This window comes from Macaca thibetana, chromosome 15 (genome assembly GCF_024542745.1).
Source record: "Macaca thibetana thibetana isolate TM-01 chromosome 15, ASM2454274v1, whole genome shotgun sequence".
NCBI classification, from domain to species: Eukaryota; Metazoa; Chordata; class Mammalia; order Primates; family Cercopithecidae; genus Macaca; species Macaca thibetana.
The window spans coordinates 7,756,631-7,780,823 of NC_065592.1; the positions used below are offsets into that span (position 1 = coordinate 7,756,631).

The 24,193-nt window shown below is 55.4% G+C and overlaps 2 protein-coding genes across 2 annotated transcripts in view; both read right to left on the reverse strand.

Moving 5' to 3' along the window:
* Positions 1–24,193, reverse strand: part of AIF1L (allograft inflammatory factor 1 like) — an 803,784-nt gene that overhangs the window by 458,782 nt on the left and 320,809 nt on the right. The window lies entirely within an intron of this gene.
* Positions 4,237–21,385, reverse strand: PRDM12 (PR/SET domain 12). Its single transcript, XM_050760181.1, has 5 exons — positions 21,103–21,385; positions 19,173–19,363; positions 17,633–17,788; positions 7,881–7,992; positions 4,237–5,944 (listed from the first exon to the last, which is right to left on the reverse strand). The coding sequence occupies exons 1-5, from the start codon at positions 21,323–21,325 to the stop codon at positions 5,532–5,534; spliced, it is 1,095 nt and encodes a 364-aa protein (XP_050616138.1). The 5' UTR covers positions 21,326–21,385; the 3' UTR covers positions 4,237–5,531.

Sequence of the window (24,193 nt, forward strand, 5' to 3'; positions counted from 1 at the left end):
AATTCTCTTCGCCCAGGCTTTTGTGTGGCTGGCTCCTTCTCCTCACTCACGTCTTGCTCAAACATCACTTCCTCAGAGAAGACTCCGCTGATCATCTTATCTGGAATAACTCTCCAGTCCTTTTTTTTATCCCTTGATCCTGTTTTACTTCTTGTCACTGATATTTCTTTTTTTCTTTTTCTTTTTTTTGAGATGGAGTCCCGCTCTTGTTGCCCAAGCTGGAGTGCAATGGCACGATCTCGGCTCACTGCAACCTCTGCCTCCCAGATTGAAGCGATTATCCCGCCTCAGCCTCCTGAGTAGCTGGGATTACAGGCACCCATCACCACGCCCGGTTAATTTTTGCATTTTTCAGAGAGACGGGGTTTCACCATGATGGCCAGGCTTGTTTCGAACTCCTGACCTCAAGTGATCTGCCTGCCTTGGCCTCCCAAAGTGCTGGAATTACAGGTGTGAGCCACCGTGCCTGGGCTCGAATTTTCTTTTCTTTTTCTTTTCTTTTCTTTTCTTTTTTTTTTTTTTTTTTGTTCATTTATTGCGGTCTCCCTCCACTAGAACATGCATGTGCTGAAAACAGGGACTTGATCTGTTCTGTTCATCATATATCAATGCTTAGAACCAGGCCTGGCACACAGGGCAGCCATAAAATATTTGTTGAAAAAATACAATATACTTTCAAACTACAGGTTTGTTTGTCTGCTCGTCGCCTGTTTTCCCACCGGATATGAACCCCACAAATACCCAGACTGTACATTTTGTTCACTGCCTGTTTCCTATGTATGCTTGATATATAGTCGGCCCTTGTATTAAGCATGTCTTTGCTTTTTTTTTTTTTTTTTTTTTTTAAAGATGGAGTCTCACTCTGTTGCCCAGGCTGGAATGCAATGGTACATTCTCTGCTCACTGCAACCTCTGCCTCCCAGGTTCAAGTGATTCTTCTGCCTCAGCCTTCCGAGTAGCTGGGATTACAGGTGCCTGCCACCACGCCTGGCTAATTTTTGTCTTTTTAGTAGAGACAGGGTTTCACCATGTTGGCCAGGCTGGTCTCGAACTCCTGACCTCGTGATCTGCCCGCCTTAGGCTCCCAGAGTGCTAGGATTACAGGCGTGAGCCACCACGCCCAGCGCCTTTGCTTTTCTGTACTCGGATGCTTTGAGATCTTGGGGCCTTGCTCTTCCCAGATGGACTGCCCCACCTAGGGTTAACCAGTTCCTGGAGATAGTGAACAACTCACCCAGGAGGTCCCTTGCAAACGCACACCACCCAATCCAGAGCCCACACCCACAAACACCTCCTTTATTAGGCTCTCTTACTCAGGACCAGTATCCAACTGCCCTGATCATCCCAAGGCCAGACACCAGACAACTAGGGAAAGTCCTTATACCCCAGCACCTGCTGCAGTTGTCAAACCAACCAATCCTAAGCCTGCTTACCTTGCCTCACCCATTCCTTCCCATGGAAACCACAATAAAGGGTCTTGCTCATGTTTTCCCCTCCTTCCCTCTGCCTCCTGACCAACCCGGTGCTTTCCTGTGCAGCTCTGCACGGCGCACCCTGCCTCTTGTTTCTAGAACAAAGATCTTTCTCCATGACAGTCATTTCCATGTTGGCATACCATGTCAGATTTCAGGACCCTTAAAACAGCTCTCTGCCAGGTGCAGTGGCTCACATCTGTAATCCCAGCACTGTAGGAGGCCGAGGCGGGTGGATCACATGAGGTCAGGAGTTCAAGACAAGCCTGGTCAACATGGTGAAACCCCATCTCTACTAAAAATACAAAAATTAGCTGGGCGTGGTGGCTCAGGCCGGTAATCCCATCATTGGGAGGCCGAGGCTGGTGGATCACTTGAGGTCGGGAGCTTGAGACCAGCCTCACCAACATGGTAAAACCTCATCTCTACTAAAAATACAAAATTAGTCGGGTATGGTGGCAGGCGCCTGTAATCCCAGCTACTTGGGAGGCTGAGGCAGGAGAATTGCTTGAACCCAGGAGGCAGAGGTTGCAGTGAGCCGAGACTGTGCCTCTGCACCGCAGCCTGGGCAACAAGAGCAAAACTCCGTATTTAAAAAAAAAAAAAAAAAAAAAAGAAGAAGCAGTGAGTTTTGTGCATCCTCCCCTGCCACAGGACAGGATTGTGACTGCTTTGATGGACAGCATATGTCAGAAATGCCTCTATGTGACTTCCAAAGTTAGGTCAGAATAGATGGTCTTGATCTCCTGACCTCGTGATCTGCCCGCCTTGGCCTCTGAAAGTGCTGGGATTACAGGCGTGAGCCCCCGTGCCCAGCAGCTGCGTTTTCTTGTACTTCAAAATGGACATTGATTAAAAGAGCGTTGGGGAAAAAGATTGGGGGGGGGTAGTATCCACTTGTGGGTTTATGAGGAGGATTTCTGGAATGCATGTGTTTAAAGCCCTAAGCCCGGCTGGACTCATGCCTGTAATCCCAGCACTTTGGGAGGCCGAGGCAGGTGGATCACATGAGGTCAGGAGTTCAAGACAAGCCTGGTCAACATGGTGAAACCCCATCTCTACTAAAAATACAAAAAATTAGCCAGGCGTGCTGGTGGGCGCCTGTAATCCCAGCTACTCAGGAGGCCGAGGCAGGAGAATTGCCTGAACCCGGAGGTGGAGGTTGCAGTGAGCCATTGAACTCCAGCCTGTGCCACAAGAGCGAAACTGCGTCTCAAAAATAAAAATAAAAATAATGCCTCAAGCCCAGGGCTGGCCCACAGAAACTGCCATGGCTGTGTTTGCATGTCTTTGATTAGGGGGACTGAAATCTCAGGAAAGGGGCCTCAGGCCTCTGCTGCAAATGCAAGCAAAGTAAGAGGTTAGGCTTTTCAGCATCATGCCTCCCTCCAGCGTGCAAGCCACAAGTCACATCCTTTCACCCTGGTATCCCAGGCCTTGGCACCCGGGGCAGCACACTTCTGTGGGAACAGATCTGTGGGCAAAGCAGAGGCACCTTGGTCTGCAGTTACAGCCAGCTACCACCAGGTGGGTTCTGGAGCCTGGGATGGGGATCCCGGGATCTGTTAGCTGAGACGTCACAGGACAGAATGACCTATGGAGAACAATTTAGATTTCTGTTCAAGGGCCTCACTGACTCCTCTGAGTATCTGACTCTGGAAGTCCCTACTTCAGGAAGCCAGAGTTATTTCCTGGGAGTCTCAACATGTGAGCAGGACAAGCCACCTGCCACTTCACCCCTTGGCATCCCTCGGGGGACTCAGGACAGATAGACTTTGGTCGAGGGAACAAGAGGCCTGGGTGGGGGCTGCATGGGAGAGGGGAATGCAGGGGCCACCGGAGTCAATGGGAGCCTAATGGTGGAGTGTCAAAGGAGAAGCGAGGTTCCAGTGGGAGGAGAACCTAGGGTGACTTCCCCCACTGGCCTGAGGGAGTGAACCCCAGATGGGGCCTGCAAGTGAACTCATGAGGTGTCCAACCCTGCCTGTGCCCCAATTTCCACGGTGCAGGACAAATCCCTCAAAGTATGGGGGTCTTTGGGAGTACATCCCTGAAGTTCCAAATGGGGCTCGTCTGTGTGTCCAAGTGTGAATTCCCAAGTGTCTGCAGGTGTGCATGTGTGCACATGTGTGTGGGATGAAGATGCAGAGTTGTACCTGTGGGATGCCAGGAAGCCACACATGCAGCGGGTTGGAAGATGACACCCTCATAGCTGGTGTATGCTGGAGCACAGGTGTGAACTCACACTCCCCTGCACACACCTCCTTCCTGGAGAGGAGAGGGGAGCCTGGCCCTATAGGAACCATGAAACCCTCTGGCTTTAACTAGAGGCCTTCCTGCTTCCTGGTCTTCTTCAAGAGGGTCTGGAAATGGGTGCCCAGAACATTTGGAGAGTCTAGGCATTGGGAGGGCACTTGGTGGCCATCTTGGCCCATTCCCACTGGCTGCTTGAACATCTTCAGCTTGACCGTTAAAATGAAAAAAAAAAAAAAAGTAAATATTTGGGAGAAGTTACAAAGTAAGGCACTGATGTTTGAGCCAGCTGGAAACCACGAGAATCTGCCCAGCCCCTTTCAAGATTTCCAACTGCTTTGCACTGTAACCCATCTCACTGGGATCTGACACCCCACTTGTGATAAAGAAAATTTTCCTGTACACACCAGCAAGTGGAACAACTCTTACCCGCCCCTTTCCAGCTTCTAGACACTTTCTATATTTCCTTCATACAGATAAAAGTGTCCACCCATTCAGATGCTAAATGATAAATGTTCCAAGTAATTTTTATTTTAGAATACAAGAGAGGTACAAATGTATTTACAGTTGTACATATACAATCAATAATATATCACAGTTTTGTAAATATCATTTTAGATAAATATTTACAAGGTTAAAGTGACCATTTTCTGGAAGTAGAACACAGTGTCTTGAAAACTCTATACATTTTATACTTTTCATTAATATTATAGTTTCTTTATTTTACAAAACGCCCCACGGGAATCCTGGTAAATGACTGCAAAGTGTGAGAGGCGACACCAGAGGGCGCGCACGGCCAGAGTTTGAGGAAACGGGCAGGGACCGAGGGAAGTGTGGGCAGACGGGGCGGAACTCCCGGGACTGGGCACAGTTCGGAAGTGCCTCCTGGCCACAGAAGCCACCTTAACCTCCCGGGCAGCAGTTCCAGTCTTGCCCTCCTCTCGCTGGGGTGTGTGTGTTGGAAGGGGTTGGGGGGAACTTTCGCCTTCCAAGGCATGATGTCACAGCTGAAGGGGAGGGGGCATTGGTCCAACTCCCGCATTTTACAGATGGGGAAACTGAGGCCCAGAGAGGTGCAGGGTCTTGCTTGGGGTCCTACAGAGGATTTCCGTTGTGCCTCCACTTTCAACGTGCCTGGTGCACTGCAAAGAGCTCCTTCCTCATCCATCCCCAGGAGCCAGGTTTGGGGGTAAGGGCCCAGAAGATGCAGGTCTCTCCGGGTCTCTTCCGGCTGCCGATGGACCCCGGTAGCCCGCACCTGTCAAGGTTGCGTAAAGACTCCCGACACTTCAGGACACCAGTCCCAGGGGCCAGAAGAGGAGGTGGCGCCCCCACAAGCCCCGCGCCCGGCCGCACCCGGACAAGGAGGTCGCCCTCCCTTCATTCCGAAGCACAGGACTCTCGGTGGCGGAGGTGGGGACTCCCCTTCCTCTGCTGAGGGGTCTTCAGGGCGCTAAATTTCGCTTTCCCGGGACCCACGAGGGGGATGCCGGTCTGGGCGCCCGGTTCTACAACAGGAGGGAGATTCGGGGGCGAGGCCAGGCAGGCGGACCCCCTCCCAGAGGAGGCGGCCGAGTAGCCGCACCATCTGCGTGGCCTGGGTAAGGGACGCCGCCCTCAGTGGCCTCATCTGCGACACGAGCCGAGGCGGGGGTGCCTGGGGTCCGTCTCTGGGGCGCACCCCCAGCGCGCGGGGCTCCGCGGGGGCGCTGGGCCGGGGGTCGGGGCGGGAGGGCGAGTCGCGCTGCGGGGCCTGGTTGCCGAGGGCCCGGGAGCGCGCGGGGCCGGGCGAGGGCGCAGGCGCGCTCACAGCACCATGGCCGGCAGGTGGTGCGCGGCGGCGGCGGCGGCGGCGGCGGCGAGAGCGGGCGTGTGCGCGTGCGGGGCTGGCAGCGCGGGCGAATGTGCCTGCAGCGCGGCGCTGGGCGGCCGGTGGCGCGCGCTCTTCTGGTGGGCGCGCAGGCCGGCCAGCTGCGAGTAGGCACTCTGGCACACCTGGCACTTGTAGGGGCGCTCGCCCGTATGCAGGCGCACATGGTTGCGCAGCGTGGACGACTGGCTGAAGCGGCGGTTGCAGAAGCGACACACGAAGGGCTTGTCCAACGTGTGGATGCGCATGTGCGAGCGCAAGTTGCTGCGCGAGTTGAAGCCGCGGTGGCAGATGACGCAGCGCATGCGGCCCGCGGGGCCCGCCGCCGAGTCCGTCGGGTGGAAGTCCTCTGGCCGCGGGGCGGGGCGGGAGAAGGGAGACGAGGAAGGGGAGAGAGCAGCCCCGTTAGAACCGGCGCCCCGCGGCCGGGGCCCCCAGCGCCCCCCTCCCGGGGGGGATCCGACCCTGAGGGCGGGTGCTGCTTGGACGGTGGCAGACGGACGGGAGGGACAGCGAAGGGTCCCCCTGCTGGGGGATCCAATAGGAGTTGGACTCACGATCGCGATGCGAGACCTCGGAGACTTAGCGACTCAGCCTAGCTAAACCTCAGCTTTCTCATCTGTAAAATGGAAACCTAGCACTGCCTCTTCGGGTGTACGATTGCCGGGAGAGGATGAGAAAAGACGTCTATGGAAGGTCTCTGCGCTAAGCACCCGACCTGCCTTAGCCAGTGCCTGAGAGATGCCTGGATTGGAGAAGGCCTTCCGTAAAGGGGAGCAACTATGATGACCCCCACCCCCAAACCTTTCATTAACTCATCCCACAAACATTTACTGAGTGCCTACTCTGTACTACGGAACTGCGCCTCGGTTTTCTCCTTCCCGAAATGGAGGTACTACTAGCATCGCCCTCGTAAGCCTGGTAAGGATCAGTGAAAAAAGATTTTTTTTTTTTTTGAGACGGAGTCTCCCTCTGTCGCCAGGCTGGAGTGCAGTGGCGCGATCTCCACTCACTGCAGCCTCCGCCTCCTGGGTTCAAATGACTCTCCTGCCTCAGCTTCCCGAGTAGCTGGGACTACAGGTGTGCGCCACCACGCCCAGCTAATTTTTGTATTTTTAGTAGAGACAGAGTTTCACCATGTTGGCCAGGATGGTCTCAACCTCTTGACCTCGTGATCCGCCCACCTCGGCCTCCCAAAGTGCTGGGATTACAGGCGTGAGCCACAGCGCCTGGCCCAAAAAGTTTTTTTTTTTTTTTTTTTTTTTTTTTTTTTTTTTTTTTTTTGAGACAGGGTCTCGCTCTGTCACACAGGCTGGAGTGCAGTGGTGCCATCTCAGCTCACTGCAGCCTCGACCTCCCAGGTTCAAGTGATCCTTCCACCTCAGCCTCCCAGGTAGCTGGGAACACAGGCTTGTGCCAGCACACCTGGCTAATTTTTAAATTTTTTGTAGACATGGGGTCTTGCTATGTTGCCCAGGCTGGTCTGGAACTCCTGGGCTCAATGATCCTCCTGTCTCTGCCTCCCAAAGTGCTGGGATTACAGGCATGAGCCACTATGCCCGGCCTAGAGAAATTAATGTTTGTAAAACATCAGCTGCAGAGCAAGGACTTAATAAACAGTAGCTCACCAGCTCAGGTTCATCCTCCAAAAATAAGGACCACCGACCACAGTACCTCAGGCCTGTGATATCTGCCAAAGGTTTAGCCTAGTTCTTGGCAAGAAATAGTTGTTGAGCAAGTGGTCTCTGCTGTGATGGCCAGCATCCCCACAACACATACACAGGCACAGTCTGTCCTGCTTTCCTTCAACAGGCTTATACGGAGCACCTACTCTGTGCCAGACCCTGCACCAGACATCAGCAACAGGGCAAGGAAATATACGGAAGGGAACTTAGAGATTATCTTGCCTAGGATCTTCCCTTTACAGATGAGGAAACTGAGGCACAGGGCATTTCCAAGATTGCACGGCAGAACTAGAACTCAATCCAGGCTCCTGCTGCCCAGCTCCTTTCTTCTCCTGTCACACCTCATTGCCTCTCTGGTCTCCCCCACATACCCCCCAGACAGTCTATTTTGGCCAGGAAGCCAAATGCCCGGCCCATGTGGCAGCTCCAGGGGCATCAGCCTCCTTGGACCTGTATGTCTTATCTGCTCAATGCTGCCAGACATTGAACTGAGGTTCCCGGAGGTCAGGAACCTCCCTGCCTCTCTCATTCTCTCTCTCCCCTCCCTGGGCTCCCCTCTCCATGGGTCTGTGTCTCAGTGGCCCCATGGAGAACACCTACCATGCTTGTTCTTTTTCTGGTCCTCCTCTAGCCCAGGCACACCAGGGATCCCCAGGAAGGTGTTATGTGAGTTTCCGTACCACACCAGCAGTTCCTGGTCGGGCGGGATCATCTGCAGGGAGGGAGGCAAGAGGAGGTCAGGGAGGCAGCAGCTGGGAGGTGAGAGTTGGGGGTCTCTGAGCACCCCTTCACAGTCAGGAGACCTGGACCCAGTCTCAGCCCTGAGACAGCCACACAGGCCCATTTCCACTGAGCTGTCCCAGCAAGCTGCATAAACACGGAAGACCCTGGGGTGTCAAACCCCTCTGTCACCCTCTCCCTGCCCAGGCCATCTCTGTCCATGCTCTGGCCACAGGAGAGCTTCCAAGCTGACAGCACCAGAATGGACAGCAAGCGGAAGTAACGGAAGATGGAAAATTAGAAATCTTTTCAATTCTTACGCAGGAGAACTGGAGTCAGCCAGCCCCCGGGGCTGCAGGGCTGAGCCGGATGTTTCCAAGAATTGTGGGCTGTGGGGCACCGTAGGGTACTTGGCTACACCCTGCGGGGATAATGTTCTGGAAACATCTCTTATCCAAAGCTTCCATACACACCCCACATCACAGGTACTTCCCGACTAAGCACAGGGCTCTGAGTGTCTCCGTGCACATGGCAGATGCTAAAAAAGAAGCATTCGGATGGATGAACACCTTCACCCCAAGAAACGTTGGGGTACACTGTCTTACACAGAGTCCAGTTCACCACGTCCTAGGTCAATGACAGCGAACCCCACAAGTGATGTGGGGGCTCTGCTGCTCTCGGGGAGGACCTGCCTCAGGCTCATGGCAAAGGATGTTGGTCAGAGGATTTTTGCAGTGATGATCCAGGGAGGCGTAAGGGGCCTGCTCCCGGGGTGGCACTGGCCATAAATACCACACGCTCCAGGACAACCCAAGGGGCCTGCCAGACCTCTCATGGAAGCCAGTTACCCCTCCCAAGTGGGGAAGCTCCAGGCCCTAGCCAGGCAGGGCGTATGAGAGAAGGGACAGCCTATCACTGTCCCGAGGCATGGACCCCAGAAGTGCTGGCCTTGGCACCTGCCCCTGGGGGCCACTATCTGATGTGCCCAGAGAAACCCAGACACCCCCCTGGCAACAGCTGGTTTGTTTTCCTGGAGGGTTCTTTATTAGTTGAAGCACAAAAGATCAGTGGGGTTCCATCTAGAGGTGTCTGAAACCAGGCCAGGATCCCGCATTGGCTTCTGTGTCTGTTTGGTTCAGCCTGCAGAGCCCACACTCAGAACTCTGGCGTTCACTACGTCTTCCTTCCTCTGGTCAGAGCCTGGAAGACCCTCAGACCATTGCAACAAGCTCTGCTCACCCTTGAAAAGAAGGGAACATGGAGGTCGGGCGTGGTCGCTCATGCCTGTAATCCTAGCACTTTGGGAGGCCGAAGCAGGTGGATTACTTGAGGCCAGGAGTTTGAGACTAGCCTGGGCAACATAGTAAAACCCTGTCTCTACAAAAAAATAGAAAAATTAGCTAGGCGTGGTGGCGCATGCCTATAGTCCCAGCTACCTGGGAGGCTGAAGCAGAACTGCTTGAACCCAGGAGGCAGAGGTTGCAGTAAGCTGAGATTACACCACTACATGCCAGCCTGGGTGACCACTCCAGCCTGGGTGACAGAGCAAGAGCCTGTCTCAAGAATAAAAAAAAGAAGAAGAAGGGGAGGTTGAAAGAGAAGGGGTGCAAACAGGAGGATGTGAGGGGGCTTAGGCGACAGCCATCCTCCTGAGACTCAGCCTAGAGTCACCACATCCATTTCCTCATGCCCCCATGGTTCACGGGGCATCATGGCGAGCCTTAGGATCGGTAAGTGATGAGAAGCCAACGTGGAAACACCAAGTGCAGTCCCAGAAGCCACAGAAGGTTAGATGGTGCCTCCCAGAAAGTGGACAGATTACAGTCTGGCACCACAGCAAGAGTCCTGGTGACCTCTCTGCTCATTCATAGTCATGGCCACTGTCCAGGAGGCCAGCAGGTCAGAGGTGGAGGCCCCTGCTGGAAAGGGGCAGAGAAGAAAGAGGTTCTGATTTGGGTTTTTTTTTTTTTTTTTCGTTTTTTAACACTTTTAAAAATTCTACTTTTTTTCCAGACCTCACCGGGATAGAAGGAAGAGGTTTTGTGAATCTCCCAGAAAAGTGGATGATGGCATTGAAATATTTAACATAAATTAATTGTGAAGGAAATCTGTCTACGAGATAGTGCAGATGAGCCCTCTGTCACCGGGTCCCTGTGTGACCTTAGGCAAGTCACTTTGCCTTTCTGTGCTCCTCAAATGAGGGGGTCAGGGAACATGGTCCCTGAGTTCCCCCCAACTCTAAGACTCTGGTTGTAAGTCACCTCCAACATTGTCCCAACCCTTGGCTTCCAGTCTTGGATGAAACCAGACACGTTGATGTCATGGTTCTTCCAAAGCAATCAGCACCCTCCCCCGGACGGCTGAAGACGCCCCACAGAGGGTTCCTGCCCAGTCTGGAGTCAGACATATTGGGGTCCACTAGGCTCCCCATCTGCTGAGCAAGTGACCTTGGGCAAGTTGCCTTACCTCATGGGGCCTGTTTCCTCACATTGCCATGGCCTCACTGAGTGGTTTTTGGGGTGCAGCGGAGCCATATGCATAAAGCTCTTTGCATAATCAAGACATGGAAGCACCAGTGATTGTTTTCCTGGAGCCCACCAACCTCTCAGAGAAGCTGGCAGCGGTTTCTGGCACGTCCAGCTCTCCGCAGGAGTGCTCGCTGAGCCAGCAGAGTTGCAGAGGCCGCTGGTTCGGTGGAAGCCCAGGGTGACCAGGGTTCTGCCGTCAGTGTCCAGCAAGAACACAGCCTGGGCCTGAATGCTCCAAGGACACCAGCCCCATGCAGGTACCCCCACTTCCCAGCCCCATCTCCCCTAGAAGAGAAGTCAACTCCTCCAGCACAGATGTGGGATGAGATGGTAGGCTCAGCGAGCCCCCAGTGGAACTCCACCTCCAGGCTGCAGGCCTGGGGATCATCAAATTACTAAGCCAACATCAGCCTTTTAGTTTTAATTGAAACAACTACTATTAAATATAAAATAAATACAATAACAGTGGGCTGGGTGCAGTGGCTTATGCCTGTAACCCCAGCACTTTGGGAGGCTGAGGTGGGCAGATCACTTGAGGTCAGGAGTTTGAGACCAGCCTGGCCAACATGGCGAAACGCCTTCTCTACTAAAAATACAAAAATTAGCCGGGCATGGTGTGTGCGCCTGTAATCGCAGCTGCTCAGGAGGCTGAGGCAGGAGAATCGCCTGAACTCGGGAGGCAAAGGTTGCAGTGAGCTGAGATCGCGCCACTCTACTCCAGTCCAGCCAACAGAGTGGAACTCCATCTCAAAAAATAAATAAATAAAATAAATAAGAACTCTGATGGCAACAATTGCAGCATAGGGGTGAGTCATTTATTTACTAAGAATGCTTTTAATGTACTAAAATTAATTTTACTAATGAATTTAAAACTTAAAACAGCGATGCAGACATGTGGACCAAATTGTATAAACATACAACGTGGTATAAAATGAGAAGTCATTCTCTGCCACTCTGGATGCCAGCCACTGTCACTGGTTTGCTGCTTGTCTTTCCCAAGACAAGATGGGTTTGCCATTTTGAGACTATTTTAAAATGCTGACTTAAGGTTCATGGAGAGTAGCATGATGCCATCTACATCATGCCTCTGGCTTTTTAAAAAATAATGAGCACATATTACTTCTGTACACACACACACACATTATTTTTTAAAAGCAAGAGAAAATCAATTAAGAAGAGCCTACAGGTTGGGTGCGGTGGCTCTCACCCGTAATCCCAGCATTTTGAGAGGCCGAGGTGGGTGGATCACTTGAGGCCAGGGGTTCAAGACCAGCCTGGCCAACATGGTGAAACCCTGTTTCTACTAAAAATACAAAAATGGGGCCGGGCACAGTGACTCACACCTGTAATCCCAGCACTTTGGGAGGCTGAAGCGGGTGGATAACGAGGTCAGGAGTTTGAGATCAGCCTGGCTAACATAGTGAAACCCTGTCTCTACTAAAAATACAAAAATTATCTGCGTGTGGTGGCCTGCAACTGTAGTCCCGGCTACTCGGGAGGCTGAGGCAGGAGAATCTCTTGAACCCAGGAGGCGGAGGTTGCAGTGAGCCGAGATGGCACCATTGCACTTCAGCCTGGGAGACAGAGCAAGACTCTGTCTCAAAAAAAAAAAAAAAGAAAGAAAGAAAGAAAGAAAAGAAAAAGAAAAAAATAATAATGGCCAGACTTGGTAGCTCACGCCTGTAATCCCAGCACTTTGGGAGGCCGAGGTCGGCGAATCACCTGAGGTCGGGAGTTGGAGACCAGCCTGACCAACATGGAGAAACCCTGTGTCTACTTAAAATACAAAATTAGCCGGGAGTGGTGGTGCATGCCTGTAATCCCAGCTACTCAGGAGGCTGAAGCAGGAGAATCGCTTGAATCCAGGAGGTGGAGGTTGTGGTGAGCCAAGATGGCACCACTGCACTCCAGCCTGGGCAACAAGAGCGAAACTCCATCTCAAAAAACAAAAAATTTAGCCGGGAGTGGTGGCATGTGCCTGTACTCCCATCTATCCAGGTGGCTGAGGCACGAGAATTGTTTAATCACCTGAACCCAGGAGGTGGAGGTTGTAGTGAGCTCAGCACTCCGGCCTCAGGGACAGAGCAAGATTGTCTTCAAAAGAAAAAAAAAAAAAAAAAAAAGAGCCTGCTGGAATTGAGAATGACACATATTTCCAGACAGCTAGAAGCCAGCAACCCCACCTGCCCAGAGGCTGGGAACTGGGAGCCTCTCTCAGCCCTTCTGTGCCCAGTGCCCAGGCTTCTGGTGTCTGCCTGCACCCAGGCATCCGCCATCAACAAACTTCTACTATCAAACCCAGGAAACCCAGGAACCTGCAGCTTCTTCCCTGGAACCCTGGGATCACTGTGCAGAGGCTCCTGGGGTCCCACCCGCTGACTGCCTGGATACAAAGAACAGCCACCATGCCCTCTAGGTGCCCTCGGCAGCACTCTCTACTGCTGAGACTCAGGCCTGGCCTGGCAGGCCGGGGCTCTCTGCTGGGGCCCGGAGAAGCAGGATCAGTTGGTCATTCACTTTTTAGGGGAGCAGGAAAAGGCTCAGAACACAAAACAAACAAAGCAATTCCCAAAGGAACTGAGTCCTGTACCACAAAACCCACATCAGCAGAACTCTGGAATACCAGTGCCTGGGTCTCTTTTGACAAATGGACATGCCCTCTCAATGTGCTTCTCTGAGCCCTATCAGCCCAGAAGGTCTGTCCTGCCCCACTTTCTCAATTTTTATTATAAATTGGAAATGAGAGAATTTGGGGTTTGTTTTCCTGCTGTAAATTCATATCCTGCCACTGAACATGCTCCCAGGAGACTGCAAATACCCTCCCCTTCTCCACAGGCTCTGAAGCCCTAGTGTAAAAGGATCTCAATGTCATCTGGACAAACATCAATTTCCATTGTACCACAGATGTCCTGACACACCAATTAATAGAGTTCCAGCAAATAGATATTGGCCAGGGAGGCCACACGTTATGGTGACTCAGCGCTCCAGCTCTGGGCTCAGATGGGCCTGGGTTCCCATTGCAGCTCAGCAACTTCCCGTAATCTCCCTAAAATTTCAGTTTCACTGTGATAAAAATGAGGATAGTAACAGAGAGCAGCACTCTGAGGGCTTAGCAGATTCTATTTTTTTTTTAAAGTTGTTGGCCAGATGCAGTGGTTCACACCTATAATCCCAGCACTTTGGGAGGCCGAGGTGGGCAGATCACCTGAGGTCAGGAGTCCGAGACCAGCCTGGCCAACATGGTGAAATCTACTAAAAATACAAAAATTAGGCGGGGCGCGGTGGCTCAAGCCTGTAATCCCAGCACTTTGGGAGGCCAAGACGGGCGGATCACAAGGTCAGGAAATCGAGACCATCTTGGCTAACCCGGTAAAACCCCGTCTCTACTAAAAAATACAAAAAACTAGCCGGGCGAGGTGGCGGGCACCTGTAGTCCCAGCTACTCGGGAGGCTGAGGCAGGAGAATGGTGTAAACCCGGGAGGCGGAGCTTGCAGTGAGCTGAGATCCGGCCACTGCACTCCAGCCTGGGCGACAGAGCCAGACTGTGTCTCAAAAAAAAAAAAAAAATTACAAATACAAATACAAAAATTAGCCAGGCATGGTGGCCCATGCCTATAATCTCAGCTGCTTGAGAGGCAGGAGAATTGCTTGAACCTGGGAGGTGGAGATTGCAGTGAGCCAAGATTGCACCACTGCACTCCAGCCTGGACGACAGAGTAAGACTCCATCTCAAAAAAAAAAAAAATTAAAAAGTTGCTAAGACCCTTTTAATCCTTCAACATTTAGTGGCCATTTGCTATGTGCTAGGTACTTTCTAGAACTGTCATTTTAGGCACCTGAAATTATAGTAAATTCTGTGACTGGAGTAAGCCGGGAGGTTCCCCAGGGGTCACATCAGTGGATCCAACCAGATGCATGCCCTGCTTGGGTGCCTCCACTGACTGCCTGAGCTCTAAAACCCTATTGCCTTCATTTCTGTTGAGAAGGCTGTTATTCTGTACTTATGGAAAGTTTTAGAGCAGCAATAGCATATTCTGCTTATTGAATAAAGATGTTCCTTACTATTTTTGGCAAGTAATGGGTTACTGTTATGAAATATGAGCGGCAGTTCTGAGTGGCAGAAAGTTTAAGAAAACATCACAGCAGAGGTCCTTCTCCTTGGCTAACTCACCCACACACACAGAATAAACAGCCGATTGATTCCCAAGTCGTCCAGGGAGAGGCCTGGGGAACAGCAGCATCTTCTCATCTAGCCCACAGGGGCTGCGTGAGCTCTGGGCCTCGGCCTCATCTCGAGGGTGGCCACATACACCCAGACACATAATTTATCTGGTAAGTGGAACCTGACATTGTGACAAAATGATTTGAGAAACCTGCCACCACAAAAAGTATATCCAACTTTAAAAGTAAAATGGGTAGCATTTTGCTTCCTTGTCATTCATGCAAACAGTCCCTTCTTAGAAGTCTTACTAACTCTGTAAAAGCATTGACAGCCAAACTGGTGGATCTGTCTGTATCACATATGTTATCACATATCTATACCTATATCGTGTGTGTGTGTGTGTGTGTCCTGATCCTCTTTTTTTGGTTGTTGTTGTTGAGACAGAGTCTCGCTTTGTCACCCAGGCTGGAGTGCGATGCTGCTGATAGCTCACTACAACCTCCGCCTCCTGGGTTCAAGCAATTCTCCTGCCCCAGCTCCGGAGTAGCTGGGATTACAGGCACCTGCCACCACGCCCGGCTAGTTTTTGTGTTTTTAGTAGAGATGGGGTTTCACCATGTTGGCCAGGCTGATCTTACACTCCTGACCTCAGGTGATTTGTCCACCTCATCCTCTGAAAATGCTGTGATTACAGGCTTGAGCCACTATGCTCTGCCTGATCCTCTTTTTTCAATTTAAATTCCTGATCGAATGTAGATGACCATTTTTCTTAATCCTATAAACTCGGTTGCTTCCCTGAAGATATTCTTCAGCCTCCTTGCCCTCGGACTGAATTTCTGTCTGAATGTCTATTCATGTTTTCTGACTTTGTTTGGCTTCTAGCCAGTGTGACCTGCACAGCGAGATGAGACTCCGGCCCCCACATCTGCCTCAGCCTGAAGCCCTCTTGCCAAAATGATGTAGGCATTTCTGGTCTGTCTCTTGTGTTCACATGTGTGGGCATGTGTGTGCGTATGGGGTTGGTGAGGGGATGGGTGGGAGCCCTCCATCACATCTATATCAGGATGGCTGGGAAGGAGGGTATGAAGGTGAAGATGTGTGTGACAGGGTGGTGGGGTGAGGATCTGGCAGGGTGCATTCTGTTAGATGTGGGATTCAGCCGCACTGGAAGCAAATTTTAGGATGCGGTGGCCCAGCCAGATGGGCCACCTCTGTCCTGGGCCTGCGCTGCTTTCAGTCGTCTCTGCACCCTGCCCCACGGCCGTCTTACCTCACTTGAAACCCAATCCAGGAACCGCTCAGCTTTTTTTTTATCCTCCACCTCCTGCTCCTCCAAGCACCACCCCTCAGCTGGGACCCAGGGGCTAGTCCCCCTGCTGTCACCTCTGGGAGAGTCCCTAGGGCCTTGTTATTCAGGAACAACCAAAGGAACCCATCCCAGAAACTACTAGGCCCTGGCACCCCCAGGGGTCTTAGAAAGAGCTTCAGGGTCTGAGTCCTGGGGAGAAAATGGAACATGGACTAAAGGTCAGTCGCTCTCTGCTCCTACAGAGCACCCGAAAATCTCCATCAAGCCCCAGCCCCACCCCAAGGGGAGCAGAGAAGTGTGGTGGGAAGCGCCTGACTGCCTCTGCACAGCACTTGCTATCAGTCTACCCCCAGCAGCCGGTGGGTAGGTGGGCACCTTCCCTCTACTCCTGGGCCAGATTTCCTGCCAAAGGACACTGTCCATGGAGGGTCCCAGTGTGGGCCTGCCCGGGTGACCACCTCTCTGCTTGGTTTGCACTCTCCGCCACTGCCCAGACACCTGGATCTTTTCTGCCTCTGCCCAAGCACTGCCTTACCAGGAAGCCCTCCTCTTTCCATTCCCCTCTGAACCTTCCTGGCTCGGCCTCATCCCTGCCACACCACAGGAAGTGATATTTATCTGCCGTTTTTTTTTTTTTTTGAGATGGAGTCTCATTGTGTCGCCCAGGCTGGAGTGCAGTGGCGTGATCTCGGCTCACTGCAACCTCTGCCTTCCTGGTGCAAGCAATTCTCATGCCTTAGCCTCCTCAGTAGCTGAGATTACAGGCGCCTGCCACCACACCCTGCTAATGTTTGTATTTTTATTAGAGATGAGGTCTGACCATGTTGGCCAGGCTGGTCTTGAACTCCTGACCTCAGGTAATTCACTCACCTCGGCCTCCCAAAGTGCTGGGATTACAGGCATAAGCCACCGTGTTCAGCCTGTTTCCTGGCCCTGTCTGTCTCCTCTGAGAAGGCTCAGGAAGCGCAGCTGTTAGTGCTAACAGTCTCCCCAGATGGCCTGCAAAACCCCCAAGTCTGCTGCCACCAAGGGAGACCTGGTTTTCTGGTCCGTAAACTGTAAATAATCACAGAGTCCTCCTCCTGGGGCCGCGTGGGGGTTAAATACCGTACCGCATATCCAGCATCTGGGAGAAGCCTGACACACGGGAAGCCATCGCTGAGACTGGAGTCATGAGCCGTAAGCCACTGGTGCCCACGCATGCAGAATGAGGGCCATCAGACCGCTAAATGGCTGCAGACACACACCCTCTCTCCCACCCCAACTCGTTCCCTGGGCTGCCTCTCCCCATCTTGCTTCTCTGTGTCTCTGTGACCCCTGAACATCGGGACACCCTCAGCCAACATCCGCGGACCTCACTATTGGGATGCTCGTGACATTCCCAATGGCATCAAGTTGAGAGCCCTATCCTTTCTGATTTGCAGCAGAAAGCTTCCCATGGAGGTCACACACCTGGAGAGCGGGGTGTCTGGAGACCACCTGTCTGCTGTAGCCCCATGGCCTGAGCAAAGCCAGCGAGGCCAGTGTCAGCTCCCCCTCTGTCCACTGTGGTTCCTGGACATCGCTGCCCTGCACACCTCCCCACACCGGGTTTACCAGCTGGTCCCTACACAACAGTGCACACGCACACACCTCAATGGCCTTGTAGAAGATGCTGGTGCCGATCTGGACCACCTCTAGGTTCTGCTCCTGCTCATTACGTGCACACTTGATGTAGGTCATCCAGCTCCGGTGGTCCTCCTGGCTGGCATCTATGAAGTAGCGCACCGTGCCATCCTCATTGAACACCTGGGCACAGATGGATCGAGGACCAGGTAAGGCAGGGCTATGTCATGTGTACAATCTTCCAGGCACTTCCACACATACACTCTCCATCCTCACAACAGCCCCAGGAAGTGGATAAAGCTTCATTTTCCCACTGAGGAAAGGAAGGCTGGAGAGGTTCAAGGACTTGCTTGAGGCTACCCTGTTGGAAGTGGCCCACAGGGGGTCAGTCTCCAGGGCCCTATGGGCTGACCATGATGTACACTCCTGTTGCCACGTCCTCCCTACCCCCAGAAGAAAACGGTCTCCAAGGATCACTGCTCAGACAAAGTGGCCCTGAGCTATTTCAAGGGATGCAGAGGTGCTCCCCATGGCACTGGGAACATCAGCCAGGACCTCAGAGAGGGAGGATCCTGGAGCCCAGGGAGGAGGGCCGGCTCGCTGTGGCACTCCAGTTTGGCCTAAACCCCTTCACACAAGCTGCCAAGGCCACTCGGAGGTCATACTGGACCCCAACTTCCTGACCCAGCAACTGGAGAATGTGGTTAGTGGCCCAGCCCTCCAGAGGAGGGAGAAGATGAGGTCAAGAGAGGCCTCTGGGCCATCCCCCAGTTCTATAAAGTTGGGCTTCTCCAGGGTCCACCAGGAGGGGCCTGGAGTGGGGGAGCGGGTGAGGGAATGGGATTAGGAAGGGTGTGCACCAGTCTGGCACACTGGTTTCCCGTTCTGCAAGGTTAGGAGGAAGCACAGGGGTGGCCCTCCGTGGCACTGTCACTGTCATGGGTGGAAAGGCCTAGGATGGAAGCCTCTTGGAGCTTCCATTTCCCTCAGTAAAAAGGGAACAGTAAGGCATGGGCTGCTGAGGTCATCCGTGACTGCAGGCTGGGGACACAGAAGCTGACTCAGTGCCAGCTCAGCCACGGTCATCGCGAATGTCATTCTGCCTTCACCAGGCATTCTCCTTTCCAGCCCCACCTCACCCCTAGCCCAGGACTGGCCTTGAGGGGCTTCCCAGGCTGCTTCTGGGGCCAGGGAAAGAATGCAAGTAGCTGGTAGGTAGCCTGGAGGGAGGGCACATGGGGACCCTGGGCAAGTCACCTGACTGCTTTGGGTCTCAGTGCCCTCATCTGCCAAGTGGAGCCAAGGACAGTCCTGCTCTGCCGGGGTGTCCCGAGGAAGGAGGGTCGGATTTTCCGTGCCTTCTCGGCACGGGTTGGGAGGCGCCTAGAGGTGGGGTGAGCTCCAGGCTGGGGCGGCTTAGAGTCCGGGCTCAGGGGGCGTCCAGGCGGGGAGTGTCCGCTGCTCCCTGCCTGGTGGAAGCGGCGACCACCGGACACCGCAGTCCCACCCGCGGCCAGCGCCCCTCGCCGGTCCCTGCGCCCCTCTGCCCCAGCCCGCGCGCACTTACCTCCCACATGAGATTGTTGTTCTTGCAGATGTCCACGTGCTCCGGGGCGATCACGCGGCCGGTGAAGGGGCCCATCTCGGTGCCCGCCTTGATCCACGTCTTGGAGAAGATGCCGAGGCCCTCGCCAGGGATGGAGCTCTGAGCGATGATCACCTCCGCCGGCAGCACCAGGCTGGACAGCTTCTGCACTTCTGTGGCGGCAGGGCCAGGAAAACCGGTCAGAGCCCGAGGCAGCTGAGGACCGGCCCTTCCTTCCCCGCCGGGACCCCGGCTTCGGTCCTGCCCAGACCGGCCAAACCCAAGTCGGCCCCAAATCCAGAGAAGCCACCCGGGTGTTGGGGGCAGTCGGATGTGCAGAGGCTCAAGGACCTCTCCTCTGTTTGCAACCTGGGGACCCTCCGTGCCCTGGAAAGCGAGTGGTGCGTTGGGGATCGTTTTTAGAAGCGGGTTTTTAGTCTCTCCGGGAATTCTCAAAGTATTCACAACTTCTTCCGCTCTCTGCCCTGGATAAGTTTAAGAATTAATGAGCCAACGGCACCGAGCGGTTTTATGCACGGGAGAACTGAGGCCAGGTCCTGCAAGGAGGTGAAGGCCAACCGGAGACTCTTTTGCCTAGTCGGGTTCCGGGAGCCCACTGTACGTCCAGGCTCCGGGCACTGGCAGAGGACCCAGTGATCAGCGCTGGGGACAGACCTCGGGCTGGCAGGTGTTGGAGGTGCCAAAGAAGCACCGGCAACAGCTGGCCAGGCTCCGCGCTCGCTGTGTGACCTCGGGCGCGAGTCCCTTTCTGTTCCCAGACCATGGGGTGCCAGGGAGGGCGGCGCCCGGGCTCAGGCAAGCCCCGATGTCTTCTCTCTGGGCGGGGAGGAGCCGCGGCGGCCCCCAGCTCCCCGAGGGTTCTCCTGTCGGGCCTCTGCGGCCGGGCTGGGAGCGGCGAGGCGTACAGGGGCGGCCTCCATGTCTTACAAGGTTCCCCTCTAAGCTACCTGGGAAAATACCCGACGAGCGGGCCGGCTGAAAGGGGGGGTTAAACGGTGTCCATTGCGGCGCGGCCGGCAATTTGTCACGCTGTTAAAGTGATCGCATTCATTCGGCTCCATTCGAAAGAAATTGCTAATTCTAAATTCATTAGCCCTGGAAGAATGCTGTAGCAGTAAATTGTAGCTCAATGCGGAGGGGACTTGTTTAAAAGGGGCCGAGGAATTCCCCTTACAAAAAGGGGGGATTAGATGGTTGACATAGCGTGAATGGAAGTGGAATTAGTCTTCACGGTAAATTAAGAGAGGAACAGAAATCGTAAAGGGGGAAAAGAGGGCGACGCGCAGAGATGCCAGAGCCAGGGAAAGATATTGTTTGCGGGTTGATGAATGAGGAATAAGAACTTGAGACATCTTAAAGAAAAGAAACTTTTCTCGCTCTCTTTCTCTCCCCTGCTCTCCCCGCGGCTTTTTCTCCCCGCCCGCCCTCCCTCAACCCCCTCCCCGGGCCCGGCTGCCTTTTAAAGTTCTTGGTTTAAGTGGGAACTTTCGCGGGTCAAGCCCAAGTTAACTAAATGAATTTAAAACCCCTTCTTTTTGAGTCAACTGCTATTACACGCCTAGTAAGGCTTTAAATGCCAGGAACCCGCCAGCTCAAGCGCGGGAGGGGAAAGGAGGGGCCGGTGGGGGCGACGGAGCCGAGCGACGGGGTCGCCGGGATCGGTCCTTGAGCCGTGTGGACTGTGGGGCTGCCCCGCGCCCCACCTCGGCTTGGTGGCTCGCGTCCTTGTTTGGCCCATGGGGAAACTGAGGTGCACGGAGCGCCGGGAGCGCCCAGGTTGGCGCAAGCAGCAGAGAGGCCGGGTATCCCAGCCGCGTCTCGCGCATCGCCAGGACGGGAATGGGGGTCGCCGGGAGGAGGGATTGCGCCAGGCCCCGACGGCTTGACTCACCGCCGGAGAAGGACTGCGCCAGCACCTCGGCGGTGAAGGCCGTCTTGGGGCTGGCGTGGTGGCTCTTGTCCTCGAAGAGCTGCTCCCCGAGCACGTTGCGCCAGCGGCCGTACAGGAAGCTGTGCAGGATGTCGGAGGTGATGACCTCGGCCAGCGCCAGTCCCGGCGCCTTCAGCCCGGTCTTGAGCACCAGGGCCTCAGCCGGGAGCACGGAGCCCATCATGGGCGGCCCGGAGCTCCCCGGCGCCGGGGGACGGCCGGGCCGACGGGGGAGGTGGGCGGGCGAGAGGGGAGCCCAAGGGGCGAGAGGAGAGGGCTGCGATGGAGAAGGAACCAGAGCAGGGGGAGGACGGAGAGGAGGAGGCCGCAGGAGGGAGCGGGAGGTGAGGGGGCGACTGGGAGGAAAGTGAACGAGGGGGAGAGAGGAAGAGAGATGGTGAAATCTGCGGAGATGGCAAAGGAGGCGCGGAGGGTGGAGAGACGCGGGTGGAGGCGGAGGCGGGTGCGGGGGGTGCGGGGTGGGAGAGAGGCGGGTGGTTGCAGGGAAGCGGCAGCAAGGGGCTCTCAGACGCGCGCTAGCCTCTCGCACACTCGGCCGGGGCCGTCTTCCCCTTGGCAAAATCTCAGCGCCTTTATAGGAGCCGCAGTGACCCTCCTAATTGGTTATTAATGACCCCCTGACGTCGGAGGACAGACTTGTTGTACCCGGCTGGGCTTGAGGAGCCTTCGTCGCGAGAGCGCGAGGGGCGGGGGCGCGCGGACCGCTCCGAACAGTCCCCCTCCACTCCTCCCTCCCCTTCCTGGTCCTTCCTTCCCCCTCCTGTTTTTTCTTCTCTCCCCGTGGGAAGCGCCAGGCAGGGAGGGAGGTTCAGCCGGCTGTGAGGAGAGGAGGGGACGGAGCAGGGGAGGGGGTGCGTCGAGGCTCGCCAGGACTCCAGGGAACGGGCTGGACAAGAGGGGAGGCCTGGCTTCGGGCCCCGCGCTCCCCTCAGGCCGGATCCACGCTCACCTGCCTGGCCCAACCCGGCGTTCACCTTTCCTCTGTTGCCCCAGCCGGCCGGCCCAGCCCGGCACAGCTCTCCCTCCCTGGCCAGGGCCCGCGTCCTCTTCCCTCCCCGGCCCTGCACTCCCCTGGCCACCACAGTCGCCCCGAGCTCGCGCGCAGCCCCAGTTGCCACGCGGATCCCCTGCTCAGACTCTGCTGCTGAAGCCGGCGCTTCGCTTCAAACGGGCCGCACCAACTCCGGCCGCACCAACTCGCTCCCTGTGCGCAGTCGGGTGCGAAACTCCTCCGCGGGCTCACGGGGCTGCCGAGGCGGGGCTGCAGCCGTCGTCGGGGCTGGGGCTGGTCCCGGCCTGAGACAGCTTCGTGGGCGGCCAGGCTTCTGGCTCTTGCGGGGCCAGATCCGGGGTCGAGATGGGCGGACGGGAATCGCACTGGCAGCCTGTCTCTGGGAAAAGAATTTCCTACTGGATATAGGGGGATTGAAAGGGGTCCCGAGACCGTTCCTAGGTGGGAGCAGGCGTGCCTGAGAGCTAAGTCCCTCCGAAACTGCAGGCAGCTCCGCGAGAGGCCTCAGCGCGGGTTCGGCTTGCGACTCGGCCTTGGGGCTCCTTGCTGAGCTGCAACCTCGGGAAGCTTCCCCGTGGCGTTGCGGCGCCCCTTCCTTCTTGCCTCCTTGTTCTTTCTTTCTCCTCTGCCTCTCTCTTCTTTCCCTTCCTCCCCTCTATTCCTCCTGCCCATCACCCCAGGAGTAGACTTGCTTTGCGGCGGTTTTGAGGCACCTCGGAGCCCAGCGATCCCCTCTCCTGAAGCAGGGAGCTGCTGAGCCGGGCGGAAAGCCCCCAGTTTCTGCAGGTTTCGCCGCTCCCCAGTGTCAGCCTCCAGCCTCGGACCCCAGGCCCTGACATGCTGGGTGAGGGGGCTCACCCCACCTGCCGCACTTCTGGCTCCCACCGCAAGGCTACAATTTCAGATGCCACTAACCGAGGTGCCTGGACCCTCTCGGCGTGGGTCAGGCTCATGGGTTAGTCTCCGCTGGACGGTGTGGACTCCCCAGACCTTCTCCGCAGCGCGGAGGACTTGGGTGGAAGGACAGCGAGCTGACCTCCCATAAGCGAGACCCTGTCCTAACGCCTCTTGGCATAGAGGCCCCTCCACCACCCGGACGCGCCTTGGCTAAGAGGGCCTCACACCTGGCGGCCAGACTCCAGACCCCTGGTCCCCAGCTCCTGCCAGTAGTCTCCGGCATCCCCCGTCCCCGTTGGCACGCAAAGGGAGGAAGGCGGCGGTAGCTGGCCTTTAGACCCGGCGCCCGGGTCCGCCCGAGGCTGGCGCCCAGGGAAAGGAACACCTGGCAGAAGGCAGGACCGTTGGGCAGGGCGCCAGCAGAGGGCAGCCCTGCTGAGGAGGGAGGTGGGTTACTGTCCCCGAACCCTCCACTCATTTTCCGACGCAGCCGGCGGGTCACATCAGCTCCCTGGCCAGAGCTCGAATCTGAGGGGGCGTCTGCAGTCCGATGGCTCCTGCAGGGAACCTTCACCTGCGCCTACTTCTTGGCTTCTAGGAAGACCTAGGTGGAGAGGAGAAAGTGCTGCGAGCGAGGGAGACGACGTCGGGGAGCGCTGCCAGGAGCCAAGCGCTGCGGCAGCTCCCAAGCCCCGAAAGCGACCTCAGTTCCTCCAGCAACCCAAAGGAGGATAAGGAGTGCTGTGTGTCCCGTAGACTGCCCCTTTCCTCTCTGAGCCTCAGGGTCCCTGTCTGTGCAATGGTTTGAGTTGGACTTTGTGAACTGAGGTTTCTTTGCTTGGTCTCACTTTAGGTAAGATCACTTTCCCCCACGACAATCCCGAGGATTTTGCCCTCTCCAGGGCCACGTCCCACTGCGGGAAGCCCTCAGGTCCGTGCATCCTCCGTGCTGGGGCGCAGCATTTGGGTCCTGAACCTCGGCTTAGAGTCAGAGGCTTGGATTCCGCTGGCACAGTGACCACGGGCTCGGACTGCGGCCAGTTGAGTCCCGTTCCTCTCCTCCGGACCCTCAAACCCGGGGAGCAGTGCTGGGAGCGGGGCGGAAGCGGAGGCCAGAACAGC

Excerpts from the sequence above, each read along its gene's own strand:
- PRDM12 (XM_050760181.1), bottom strand. The coding sequence starts at position 21,325 with ATGATGGGCTCCGTGCTCCCGGCTGAGGCCCTGGTGCTCAAGACCGGG. Across the intron at positions 17,789-19,172 it reads ACAACAATCTCATGTGGGAG|GTGTTCAATGAGGATGGCAC; the intron begins GTAAGTGCGCGC and ends ATCTGTGCCCAG. Across the intron at positions 7,993-17,632 it reads TCTTCTACAAGGCCATTGAG|ATGATCCCGCCCGACCAGGA; the intron begins GTGTGTGCGTGT and ends CCCTCCCTGCAG.